At 39.8% G+C, this 14317-nt stretch overlaps 1 protein-coding gene across 2 annotated transcripts in view; it reads right to left on the bottom strand.

Moving 5' to 3' along the window:
- Window positions 1–14317, bottom strand: part of arhgap10 (Rho GTPase activating protein 10) — a 275079-nt gene that overhangs the window by 52051 nt on the left and 208711 nt on the right. For both annotated transcript variants that reach the window (XM_055158167.1, XM_055158166.1), the window contains exon 20: window positions 14047–14218. In XM_055158167.1, the coding sequence (XP_055014142.1) occupies window positions 14047–14218 (172 nt within the window). The remainder of the gene's footprint in view (window positions 1–14046; window positions 14219–14317) is intronic.

Below are 14317 nucleotides of genomic sequence, written 5' to 3'. Positions count from 1 at the left end.
GCTTCCGCTGCTCCAACATGATGGACCATATGTGGGATCGCGCACAGTGGAGACATTCTGTGTTATGTAATTGAAAGTGACGTCGAGGTTTGTCCGTATGCTGTAACTAGATCACAGTATCTACGCGGGCTAATGGAGATTGGAAAGAGCCTCGTTATTTTTTATTTCTCGTGTCATCTCTCGTACCTGTGCTTTTACGCAGACGGCACGGGCGGAACGGTACAGTTTGAGTAATATTTGAGTTAATTTAATTCGGGATCGTTTTAATTCTACCACATCGGTCACTCTGCTAAAAATAAATCTGACTATAATTTATAAGACATTAGTTTTTTTTATGTTTTTGTATGTTTTTTATGTATAAATTCAATTAAAAAAAGACATCTCCGCATCAGTTTTCTAGCAATAACTAAATAGGAATGGGACAAAATCTCGTACCAAAAGATCTCGCGAGGCAAAATTGCCACAAGATCACGCACACGAGGAAAATTATCTTGTGAGATTTTTTTTCCTCTGAATTTAGCTTATAGTTGGGAGGGAATGTGTGAAATATCATAAGGATTGTGCACTTCTGGAAAAGATTTAGATTTTTGGCAGGGTGTTAGGTTTTTAAAAATCCATGCATACAAGCTGGGGTGCGCCCCCTAAAGGCTGGTGTACATAAAATCCAAAATGGCTCATGCTGAAAAGAGAAAAAGTTGCATCCCACCTTCCTTTTGTCTTAAATTGTTGTATCATGACACTGTTTCTACTTGACTTGATAAAAGGAATGTGATTTTAATACTATCTTCCTATTTTAAGACCATTTTCATGCCAAATTTATTGTCATGGTCACTTTTTGCTTGGAAAATGGTCCATATCTCTGATATGCAATAAGACACTGTATAAAGATCATTCAGGCCTCTAAACCCACATGTACATTCTTAAACAATAATATTGAACACGTTACCATCATTCTAGTCTTAAAAATATTGTTATGCAAAAGTCTTTATCAGAAAATGGCTATGGTAACACTTTATAATAACTACACCTTATTTAGCCTTAATAAAGCATGAACAAAGACTTAATTAATAATGATTCACGCTTAGTAACTACTTAATTAGTACCTGAATTAGCACTTAACTTGCACTTAATTCACCTGTGCTGTAAATAGTTACTCATAAGTATTTCTTACTTAATTACTCATGAACTAACCATTTGTGTGTGCATTTGTAAATGTAAATTTAAGTACAAATTTGAGCATTTATTAATGATTAGTAAGACATGAGAGAATGATTTACTAATAATGCATTATTGTTTCTCTGGAATTTGATCAAACTTAACAAATGCTTAATAAATCATAATTCATCTTCACTTTAGAAAAGCTCTCAGAAAGACTTAACTAACAGATAACAGCTGCCTGAATGATCATTGCATTTTATTATTAGTAAATCATTCTCTCATGGCTTACTAATGATTAATAAATGCTCAAATGTGAACTTAAATATGCATTTGTAAACATGCAAATGGTTAGTTCATGAGTAATTAAGAAGTACTGAGTAACTATTTACAGCACAGGCGAATTAAGTGCAAGTTAAGTGCTAATTCAGGTAGTAATTAAGTAGTTACTAAGCGTGAATCATTATTAATTAAGTCTTTGTTCATGCTTTGTTAAGGCTAAATAAGGTGTAGTTATTATAAAGTGCTACCATGGCTATTTCTGAATTCAAAGTTAAATAAGGTGTAGAAATTGTTTCATGGTTCCAAGAAATGCTCCAGAATGTGTTCGACCAGTTTACACAGGCTTTGGCATCAGATTCAGCTGGTTTTACTAGAATGTTGTAGAGTCCATTGCGATTGTAATGGATAACTTTTTCTTATTTCGGCAGAGGCCATTTTGGAATTTATGTATACTGGCCACTAGGGGGCGCACCACAACTTGTATCCATGGATTTTTGAAAAACTTAGGCCCATATCTAACACCCTCCCAAAAATCAAAATCTTTTCCAGAAGTGCACGATTATCATGAATTACCCCCGGCTATTTGGCTAAGAAAAAAAAAAGGTTAAAAGCTGGTGAGTTACACAATTTGAGAAGCTGTATTTCCAAAAAGCAGCAGTACAATGACCACTGAAGTATCACATGAAGTAAATAAAAACAGTGAAACAAAAATTGTGAAACCTGCACTACTTATTTATTACAAATATGTCAGAGTCTCGTCTTGTCTCGTTCTCGTGGACCTGATCTTGTGGTGTGTCTCATGTCGTGAAAATTGTGTCTCGTCCCACCCCTATTTGCTAAAATCACCACAAAACGTTGTTACTTATCCGTATGATTGCCACTTGTCATTTGCAATGCGTAATTTAACATTTTGTATGTGGAGAAAGCATATGGTATAGCACTAGTCTGATTCATCAGCCGGTTTCACTTCGTAGAAACCGTCTGACCTCGCAGCATTAGGCATTCGTTCGCTTGACGTTTTTTTTTAACCAATTGGTGCTATTTGGTCGCTAAATTCCGTAGGAAGAAGGACAATAACGTCTTTCCCCTTGATAAAATTCACCAAACATTCTCTTTATTCCGGCTTAAATCCTCGATCTTGGGAATCGTTGATAACACAGAATGTAAGACTCTTTGCTGATTGGCTGGTGCCCGATCTCGCACTTCCAGGGTTTTTGCGAATCGTCTATTTTTCTATTTTGATTCCCGACCTAGTTGCTGGAGGGAAATGAAATTGAGCAGAGGCACTAGGTGTTGTCAGCCTGACTATCTCGTCCAACTCTATTAGCGTACATCACCACAAGGGGTTGTTACTTTTCCCTACGATTGACACGTGTCGATTGCAAAGCATAATTTAATATTTTGTATGTGGAGAAAGCATGTGGTATAGTACAGAAGTCACCAACCTTTTTGAAAACTGAGAGCTACTTCATGGGTTCTGAGTCATACAAAGTGCTTCCAGTTTGTTACACTCTTCTGATAAAACACATTTGCTCAGTTTGCCTTTAGTTTTACATTATTAATAAAGATTAATGACAATCCTCTATGTGAAGACACTGGTCACGTTCATGATTTCTCGCAATAATTATCAACAATGACAGCAAGGCTCGAAGCAGAGATCAAAAACTAAATCAGTCCTGGTCTCCGTCCCAGTCCTGGTCCCGGTCCCGATCTAAGTCCTGGTCTCAGTCCCAATCTGCTTCCGGTCTGGTCCCAGATCTGTTTTAGGCCTGGTTCAGTCCGAATGTGACGCAAAAGTCCGGCATCGCAGTTTAAATCACGAAAACAGGAAACGACCATTAGCGTTTTTAAACACAAAATCGAAAACTGAAAAAATGAATTGTTATCCGTTTTCTTATTTTTTTGGTTTTCTATTGAAACACGAATGAACGAATGATACACGGATTCTTCACTCATTTTGCCTTTCTGCTTTCGTCCCGTGGAAATCCTTATAATCTAAATAAAATGATTCATCGACTAAGACTCCACTGACCGATTAAAGACTTCCCTAATTGCAAGCGATTTATAGAGTAGAAGAATAGAGAAGTAAAAAGACAGTAGAAGACGCGGTGTCTATAAAAACACTAAGTAAAAGACTTGATTTATGTGGGTGTTTTGATTTGCATGTTCCAACTGAATCGCGTCTGGATTTATTTGGTGCAGCCTGTAATGTTCAAAGTATTTACGAGGTGAGACGGTAATTTATTGTCATTTCCGAGGCGACGACAAGAGTGACAGAATGTGTGACTCGGGTCCAGCGCTGCGTAGCACAGGCCACGGCAGGACACTTGAGGCAGAAGTGAACAGATTTCAGTGATAGAGCTCCCCCTGTTGCTCCCGTATGAGAATGCACGGCCAGAGAACAAACTCAAATACGTTTTTTCTTCTTTTCTTCTATTAATGAAGTAGAATCACAAAATATAATGCTTAAAAAAAAAGGACCACGATCTCCCAGAACTCTTTTCGGGTCGTGTCGGACATATTGCAAGGCTGTTTTTCCGCACAGAGCCACCAGGGGGAGACGAAAGACGCTTAAAACACCCCGAAAATACAGATTTAACCATCTCGTTGACTTAAAACGACATTTAATGAGATAAAATCGTTACTTATTTCTGCTCTAACTTAAGGTTTGATGAGAACTAACGCAACAAGTTACTGCCTTTGTGTCCCTGGGCAAGACACTTCACACACAATGCTGCTTTAATGACTGGTAGTATCACGATTGTCATCTGACGGAAAATAAATAATTGGATTCTGTAGCTGCCATGGTCGTGAGTGGCTCTTTTGTTTAGTTTAGTTTTTTTAAATATATATCTTTCCCGTTCCAGACCTAAGGGCAATTGATTGGGCAGTCGACCATTTTGACTCACTACACTCTTTGGCAAAGTTTGGCCCAATCAAAATGGACGGAGCGCATGCGTTTGGCAGAAAACAAAGTTCCTATTGGACACAAATCTTCCCTATGTCACCACACAGCGTGAAATGCCGGAAATATGCTGGGAAAGCCACAACTCTTAGCTCTTCAAAGTTTTTAATTTATGGTTGGAAAGTTATGCACGGTTAAACACATTCCCCTGTATCATATATGATACCATTGGGCTGGAAGGGTTCAATTTAACTTAACATTTGGGGATTTTGACCAACTAAGAAGAACAGGTTGTTCACTTAGCGCCCTCTGGAGGCTGCTGTGATGCTGCAGTACAGAAAGAAGGAGCACTTTTGTCCTAAGGATTGTTACTCTCCTCAAACGGCACTGCCACTGGATCTGACGACCTGTTGAGCTACACTGGGACTTTAATTTGAGCTTTCTTTTATTATTATTATGATATTTTACTGCTCACTCTGCTTAAATTGCCCTTCGTGGACAGATAAAGTGATATTAATAAAAGGACCTCTCGCTAATTTGCTTAATGAATTGCTACAAATCCCAAATTATTAAACAAACTCCAGGCATATTGTACCGGGCCTTTTACAGATTGTCTTCAGGTAATGTCGAGGGGAAAAGGGCAAAAAGCAAATATATCCTCCCGCTCCATTTCAAGGTGATCGTGGAGACATGACACAGCAGAGTCTAACATCTGCCGTATAACCCAATAATTCATCTTTTACATCAGCATTCGAGACATGTCCGGGGCTGGAAACAACAAAACGGACCAAGGACTCGGAGAGAGGGGGTGGAAAAGGAGAAAGAAGAGGAGGAGGAGTGAGAGGAGCGTGGAGCAGACTTCTAAACTCAATATTTTGTCACTGAAATGTATCAAGAATAAACAGACATTTCTAGTTTGAAGTGGTTAATTCTTTTATAATATGGACAACTGCCATCACTAAAGAGGAAGTACTTCATAAAAATGAACAAAAGCCTCTTCAAAGTTTATAGAAATCTGTCCAAATAAAGAATGATGTTGTAGCTATTAGAGTCAGTTACAGTTAAAGGGCTCAACATTACGCCATTTTCTAGGGGTGTAACGGTTCGTGTATTTGTGCTGAACTCTTTCGTTACAGGACGTTCAGTTCGGTGCAGGGCTGTAAACGAGTAAATTCCCGTAATTTGTGTGTGTTTACATTCCGCCACTACATGTGCAGTTTCACCGAAGGCTCGAGTCTTTAAGGCTACGTTCAGACTGCAGCCTGAAGTGGCCCAAATCCGATTTTTTGGCCCCTATTCGACCTGTATTTGATCTTTTAATGACAGTCTGAACGACACAGATCCGATTTTTTTCCAATGCGAACAGGACACTTGGATATGTGCTCCTGAAACTGATACATTTCTGATCTTTTGACATGCGACATCAGTTTGAAAGGTCAAAGCGCATTCATCCGACCTACACGTTATCAACAAGCCACAAACGTCACTATTCTGTACTGAAGAAGGCGAAAATTGTTAATAAACTCCATGTCACATGAAGCACACACTCACCACTCTTGGCTCCATCTCCACATCCACACGTTCCTTTCAACGGACTGTCCCACAAAACACCATGGCCAAAAACCTCGTCCTTCTCCTTCTCAATCTCCTCCTTAAAACAAGTAAGTTGTTCATGTTCTGGCTCCGGTACGAGAGGAACTTTAAAATCTCCAGGTGCTCAATGCTGCGTCCATGTTTGGACAACTTCCGTAAACACAGAGACGCTCGCTGCGGTTGACGTCGTCGTGTCTCCAGTGTCACATGCGGGACACTTTTGGGCTGTTTAATGTTCACACTGGAGTCACATACAAGACGTATTTAATTGGAAATATGAACGACCTCGCAAAAACATCGGAATTGAGCATTAAGCCCTGCAGTCTGAATGTAGCCTAATATTCACGAGGGAACTCATCCGTGATTGGGGTCGCAGTGTTTCTCGCAGCGCTTTATAGTTAGGACGGCCGCCTTGACAACAATTGCCCCCCAGCCTTGACAACGTCCCTCCGAACCACGTGAATCCTCGCAAAACTACGGTCGTCACGCCCCTTTCCTCACTTTCGCCGGCACGTAACAGAAGTTGTCTTTCCTGGCCAAAAATATGAAGATTTTTTTAATTTTTTTTAATATTTCATATATTTGTTTCTTATTTGAGAATATTTTGTTTAACTTATTAGTATTACCAAGCGGCACTTTGCATTTATTTTATTTTTCCGTTTGTATAATGTTAAAACAAATACCGTATTTTCTGCACTATTAGGTGCTCTGGATTATAAGATGCCCTGTCATTAAATGGTCTATTTTCGAACTTTTTTCACAAATAAACTAGCGCTGGGTATAATTAAGAAGTTGCCGATACAATACATACCTCGATGCATAGGCCACGAGACGATACATATCTCGATACAGTGCACTTTCGATTCGATACGATATATTTCTAATCGATTCAATACAGTCCAATAAAAATAAAGGCTAAATTATGGCTGTGATACTAAAAATCTTTGTTAAACCACTTCTTGTGCAAAGTTATTATGAAACACAAACATTTTAATAATCAAAACAGTGAAAATGTCAAATCTGTCGCATAAATGTGTTTCCTTTCTCTGAACAAGCAACAAAACTGTAGCTCTGTAACAAAATAATTTAGTAAAATATACCAAAAAATACTCTTGGTGATATATCGATACAGCGGCCCAAGATCTTGATACTGTATCATCACATTAAACGATACGATATATTGATATTTCAATATTTTTGCACACTCCGCTTTAAAGGAAACACAACAGTGTGATGGGTGAGTGGTTTTGTTTGTTTGTTCGTTCACGGTGACTCTGGGCTTTGTTCAGTTGTGGCGTGTAGGGAGGGTGCTGTCTGGGACCAACGGATTGTCGGCGTGTTCGCAGTGACTCAGTTGTTCAGTCGTGTCTAGAAGCGGCACATTGCGCTCGCTTTTTCGGTTCGTTCGTCCGTTTCGTTCCTCGTCGGCGTGGAGTGATGAGTGTGTCTGTGGGTGTTTTTCTCTGTGCGGTCGCTGTCTGCTCCGTGTGTGTTTGCGTGTTCTGCGGGTGGTGCGGCTTTGTAGTTTACTAAAGTCGTGCTGGGACACCCGAGTGGATTCGTGTATAGGTCGCTCTCCATTGTGGCACGCAGTCGTTTTTGGATGGGGTTGGAGGCTTAAGAGCGCGTCTAATATCCCGGGAAATACGGTAGTTGGTTTAATAAACAGTTAAATAAACAAGAAGCAAATGGTCTTGAATTTTCTTCCCATACTAAACCGAAAATGAACTGAACCGTGACCTCAAAACCGAGGTACGTACTGTGATTTTTTATGTACGATTACACTCCTACTATTTTCTGATTTGTTTTGTTTCATTCACACATGTTTAACACACAAATCCTGCATTTTTAGGCTGAGTTCTCTCAAATGGAAAACACTGTTCCACCTCGTGAACTCCACTGTGCTTTTAAACTCCACACGCCTTCACTAAAATCATTTGGATAATTCAGTCCTGGAATTGCCGATCTCGACTAAACTAAAGGTAAAACGCAGCTGTTAACCTTAAAACTACCATTTCATGACATCACAAAGTGGAACAGAGCATTTTGAGCTTTGGAGACTGTACACTTTTCCGATACAAAGACGTGCGGAGTCGGTCTTCTCTCCCAGAGTTGAAATAGCCGTGATTGACAGGTGAATTAGCCAATCAGAGAAACTTCTGCAGAATCAATACGAAACACTGAACACTTTTAATGTGAAGTGAGCGCGTTCGATTTTGTGCTAAATGACAGATGACCAATGAGCTTGTCCGTTTACCATGTCTCGCGGAAATAAACAAATTTGATTGGACAGCTCCGTCTGAGGAGCGAGCGGTGACTGGACTGGAAATTCTGTTCAGAGGATTTCAGTCCGACAATCTTCGGCTGTCTCCAATCACACGGACACTTTGACACAGAGAAAACGTGGAAACTGAACCTCGAACTGTCTGGATAGAGGGCAACAACCAATGAGCAAAACTGTTTCATACTGTTTGGTAGTTAAAATACGACACAAATTTGACTTTTGTGAGCTTTAAGTCGTGTTGTAGTGTCGTTTCCTCCTCAAAAACAGACCTGGAGTTGTGTTTTGTTCCATTCAGACGTTTGAGTAAAACTTTATTATTTATTTTTATTTATTATTTACATCACCAAAGCTCAAAATCCTCTGTTCCACCTTGTGATGTCATGTCTGTCAGGGCGTAATATCTGATTTTTTAATTTGAAGCTGATGTAATTTGAAGGACAAAACATAAAAAAATAAATTTAAAAAATGCACAAAATCTGGTGTTTTCAAAGGACAGACACAAAAATTGGAAAATTAAAAAATCTGAAGGAGCGCTGCAAGAAGCACAGTTGTTCAAATAACCATATTACCGTACCAATTACCATATTTTTCTAAGTATAAGTCGCACTTTTTTTTCATGTTTTGGGTGTTTCCTGCGACTTATACTCAGGAGCGACTTACATATTTAAATTTTCACACTGAAGCGTCGAGAGGTTCTAGTCTTGTGTGTCAGTATCTGCTGTACCACTGTCACTTGCGCATGTCTCCTGTAGAAAGAGCCTCTGTCCTGCGGCAAGTAGTGAAATATTCAGCCGAAAACAATAATTGAGCAGCAGAAAGAAAGTTTGGAGTAGGGATGGGCATTCGATGAAATTTTCTTAATCGATCGTCGAGAGAATTTACGATCGATTATCGATTAATCATTAACCTTTTTGTATTAAAATGATCATCATTATTATTACTATCTGCACTACTAATCTGCATAAATAAATTAAACTTTACGACAAATAAAACGTAACGACTCTAGAGCCACATCAGCCCGTTTATTATTATGTGTTAATTCAGTTTTGTTCAACTCTCACAGAAACGAAACTAAAAACCACATCGCTAATTTGCATAAACTAAGCGAAGATAAAACTACAGCTCTTGTGTCGCTGATGTGGTTCAATTTCTGTCGGATTAAAAGACATGACTCAGGTGAATACAGGTTAGTGTGACCAGATTTGCGTTTGTCAAAACCAGGACACCGTACGGGGGGAGGGAGGTGGGGACTCGTCATCCGACATTGAGCGACTCTCACCTGGCAAAACTTTTTCCCACTGGACACAGAAACATATGTGCTGCTTTATACACTGTGCACATGGACTCACACTTGTCCCGAACGCAACGGAAAGTGTGGAATTTCTTGTACAAATCATCGTTAAATACGCATATGCACTTCGGTACGTTGCAGGTGGACTGGCTGTTTGTGTCTCGCTCTTTCTGATGCAGAGACACATGTACACACCTGTTTGGTCACACTACACACAGTAACCTACATTCGGTTTGTCGATTAAAATTTACGTAATCGATGAAATTCTTAATGATCAATTATCGATTAATCGACTAATCATGCCCATCCCTAGTTTGGAGTGAGCGAGAAACTTGTGAGGGACTGGCAAAAAACGGGGATGGAGAACACAGCTTCACGGCAACTGGGAGGATGCACCATGAAACTTTCCTGGAAGTCACTGGATGGATGGACAAAGCCTGGACTTCAGTGACAACGAAACCATCCTGTCAACCCCAATTCCAATGACGGGACGCTGTGTAAAACTAAAAAAAATACAGAATACCATGATTTGCAAACCCTTTTCAACCTATATTGAACTGAATGAACTACAAAGACATGATATTTAATGTTCAAACTGATAAACTTTATTGTTTTTATGCAAATATTCACTCATTTTCAATTTGATGTCTGCTGGGATGGGCAACAAAAGAATGGGAAAGTTGAGGAATGCTTGAAATCCACCTGTTTGGAACATTTCACAGGTGAACAGGTTCATTGGAAACAGGTGAGTGTCATGATCGAGTGTAAAAGGAGTTTCCCCAAAGGGCTCAGCTATTCACCAGCAAAGACGGGGCGAGGCTCACCACTTTGGCTGCGTTCAGACTGCAGCCTGAAGTGACCCAAATCTGATTTTTTGGCCCCTATGTTCCTGTATCTGATCTTTTAATGACAGTCTGAACGACACAGATCCGATTTTTTCAAATGTGACCCAGGACACTTGGATATGTGCTCCTGAAACCGATACATATCTGATCTTTTGACATGTGACTTCAGTCTGAACGGCCAAAGTGCATTCATCCACCTACACGTCATCAACAAGACACAAACGTCACTATTCTGCACTGAAGTAGGAGAAACTCCATGTCACTGAAGCGAGGCACATCACCACTCACCACTCTTGGCTCCGTCTCCACATCCACACGTTCCTTTCAACGGACTGTCCCACAAAACACCACGACCAAAAACCTCGTCCTTCTCCTTCTCAATCTCCTCCTTAAAACAAGTAAGTTGTTCATGTTCTGGCTCCGGTACGAGAGGAACTTTAAAATCTCCAGGTGCTCGATGCTGCGTCCATGTTTGGACAACTTCTGTAAACACAGAGACGCTCGCTGCGGTTGACGTCGTCATGTCTCCAGTGTCACATGCGGGACACTTTTGGGCCGTTTAACGTTCACACTGGAGTCACATACAAGTCACATTTAATTGGAAATGTGAACGACCTCGCAAAAACATCGGATTTCACAAAAAAGTCGGAATTGAGCATTAAGCCCTGCAGTCTGAACGTAGCCTTAGTGAACAACTGTGTGAGCAAATAGAACAACATTTCTCAATGTACAATTGCAAGGAATTTAGGGATTTCATCATCTACGGTCCATAATATCATCAAAAGATTCCGAGAATCTGGAGAAATCTCTGCACGTAGGAACGTTGGAACGTGTTGCAGAGATCAAAGTGAAAATGAGTGAATATTTGCATAAAAACAATAAAGTTTATCAGTTTGAACATTAATATCATGTCTTTTATGCAGTTCAATATAGGTTGAAAAGGATTTGCACATCATTGTATTCTGTTTTTTTTGTTTTTTTTTTTAGTTTTACACAGCGTCCCAACTTCACTGGAATTGGGGTTGTAACTGGAACTGATGCTGAGTCTGACGACAGCGACACAGAAGAGGAAGCGTCGCTCTGTTTACCTGCGGAGGTCGTGGAGTTGCTCAAAAGTGACACCGAGGATGAAGAATTGAATGGATTTAGTGATTTGGAGTGAGATGGAGAGTTTGTTAAACTTGTTCTGTTCTGTTGTTTATGTTATAGTTTATCTGAAGAACTGTTCATATGTGACGTTAACAGTCTGTTGTTCTCTCTTCTATTGTTTTTCACTAGAACTTGATAAAAACTACAAGATAAAATGCCGGTTCCTGGTCTCTGATTTTATAAAATACATTTCCCCCCAAAAAATGCGTCCAGTGCGACTTATAATCCGAAAAATACGGTACTCACAGTGGGAAGAGAAACCACGTTTACTCAAGTAAGAGTGGAAGTATTCTGTTAGTAAAGAACAATTTCTTTAAAATGTTACAAGTAAAAGTAACTACACACCGCTGAGAACTGTTGAACTGTAATGAAACCATAAATATGACAGATGATGGTTTAATGCAGAGGAGGGAGTTGTGTGTTTGGAGCCCTGAAAACCCCTTTGACAGTTCTTCTAAATGTGTCTGGACCGAGCACAAAGAAAATAAGAAAAAGTGTTTTGTGAAATATTTTTGATTAATTCTCTGGAACATTTCACTGGCAGAAGACTGAAGACTGTTGAGGGAAATCTCGCAAGACCTTGTATAAATATTGCAATTATTCAATCAAGTCCAAAAACTCCAGAGCTCACGTTTGTGCCGAGCGGTTACATGTTCAGTGTCAGAATTTGAAACAAGTTCCAGTTCAGAGTGCGGCGTTTTATCAAGTTAAAACTACACATTTTTACACCTGTATAATCTTGGTCACATTGGTCACATTTTTATATAGAGCTTTTCCACATTTTAGTCAGTCTTGCCCAAGGACACAATGACAGTATTCATCTGTGTCTAAATTATGTTTTTTAATTCTAAATTGTTCTGAATTAAACAGTTCTCTGAATTTACATGGACGTCATAATTCTGAATTGAGGTTTAAATGGAAAACACGTTAAATCGTCTTTATTTAATTCTGTTCAGCGACAGAGACGCCAACGTATTTACGTCGACCGGAAGAAAACACACACTTCAGCTGCTACCGGCTTTTCTGACGTCTCCGTTTGTCGTTACGCCACGGACACAAACACGATCCAAACTTTTTTCCGCAGTGGTTCCGATGATAATTGCGCAGCAGCTGGAGAATTCTCTCATGGTGTTTTACGTCTGTCGGCGGAGGAGGAGAAGGGAAGAGTGTCGGAGAAGGAGGAAGAAGACAAAGTGAGTGTGAGGCTGTTCTACCTCAGCCCACTCCCACATCCCGCTCACAAATCCAAAGAGACGTGGAGGAAAGTCCGAAACGAGGACTGGTGGAGCCGGATCAAAGTGCGACCCAACGAGCATGAACTGAATGACCAGAATTATTTTTAAGAAGAATAAACATTTACATCACAGGTGTCAAACATAACGGCCCGGGGGCTGGATCCGGTCCTCCAAGACCTTTAATGTGGCCCTTGGCTGATTTTCTACTAAAATATTTGAATAGTATTTTCTATTAAAACATTGTTAATTTTCTGCGGTGTTTATCACAGCAGCGTCTCCAGCGTCTCTGTACGTGGCCCCTCCCACCAGAGCAGCACAAATGAAGACTTGTCTCTTTCCAAACGCTCTTAAAGGACGATCGTTTTGACTGTTGACCGTGACACCCTCATCAACAAAATGTCCAACATGAGAAAAGTGGAGCTGAGTGCAGGATTTTACAAGAAAAACTGACTTATTCCTGTTTGCAAACAAGTTATTGTTAAAACATTGTGTTGAAATTGAATTTTTCTTCAAGTTTCAGGTTGTTCATAATATTGTAATATTATAATATTATAATAAGAAACAGTTCATCAATTAAAAAAGATTTCTGTAATAGATTTGTGTTTCTCTGCACAAATATTTGAACTTATTGTTATTTTTGGGGTTTATATGACATGATCCCTTTGGGATCAAAGTCGGTTGGATACGGCCCCCGGACCAAAATGAGCTGGACACCCCTGATTTACATGATTGAGGAACTAAATAATTTGGTTTAAAATTGGAATAAACAACCCACTTACTTCAGAATTAAGTTTAATTCCGAATAATCATTTCCGTTAGGAATTAAGTGTTTATTGGTCTTTTTAAAGCGGAATTCATTTTTATTCCGAACTAAATTATTTTCAATCAGAATTAAAGCTCTCATGTAGACGTGGCAATTGACTTTTTCCATTTTAGAATGTTGTTATATGTGTAAAAGAAAAGCTCCTTCTTTCCATGCACAGTCATAATTTTAAGGTAAAAACATGAGCTAATAGATACTAATACTGTGCCAATGTGTCCAAAATTATTTCAATTCACTTTTTCACTTCATTTTCAAAAGGGAGCATTATGAAAAATCAACTTATAACGTTGTTCCCTCGTCCAAAACATGTCTGAAGAGGTTTTAGAGTCATCCACTCATGTTTAAATAATCTAGCGATCTCTCTAGGGCAAATTCAAAGCCTCCTTACGGTTCACTGTAAGATTCTGCACAAGGCTCCGCCCATGTGCATTTTATTAGATATTTTAAAGCACCAGTAAAGCAGTTTATGTGGACGGTGACGTACTTGGAGTTGCTTCCGGAGCTGAGCGAGGAGCAGAGGGGGGCGTGGTCGCTCTTGTCGGTGGGCGTCTCGGAGGCGGAGGCGGAGGACGAGTGGGAGGACATGGAGTCGTTACTGCCCATGGACGTCTCGTCAGAGGCCAGTCCCGCCACCACACTGTCCGTCACCGGGGACACTGGAGGACAGAGAGAATAACCAGGAGATTAGGAATGTTACATGTTATAGCTTATTTCTAAGGATGTGATGCAAACTGAAGGAACTACTCTGTCTGAAG

Source organism: Boleophthalmus pectinirostris, unplaced genomic scaffold, assembly GCF_026225935.1.
Source record: "Boleophthalmus pectinirostris isolate CB_2022bp ecotype Guang Dong unplaced genomic scaffold, ASM2622593v1 HiC_scaffold_22, whole genome shotgun sequence".
Lineage (NCBI taxonomy): Eukaryota > Metazoa > Chordata > Actinopteri > Gobiiformes > Gobiidae > Boleophthalmus > Boleophthalmus pectinirostris.
The sequence above is the reverse complement of the archived record's forward strand: the minus strand, read 5'-3'. Positions and strand labels throughout refer to the sequence as shown.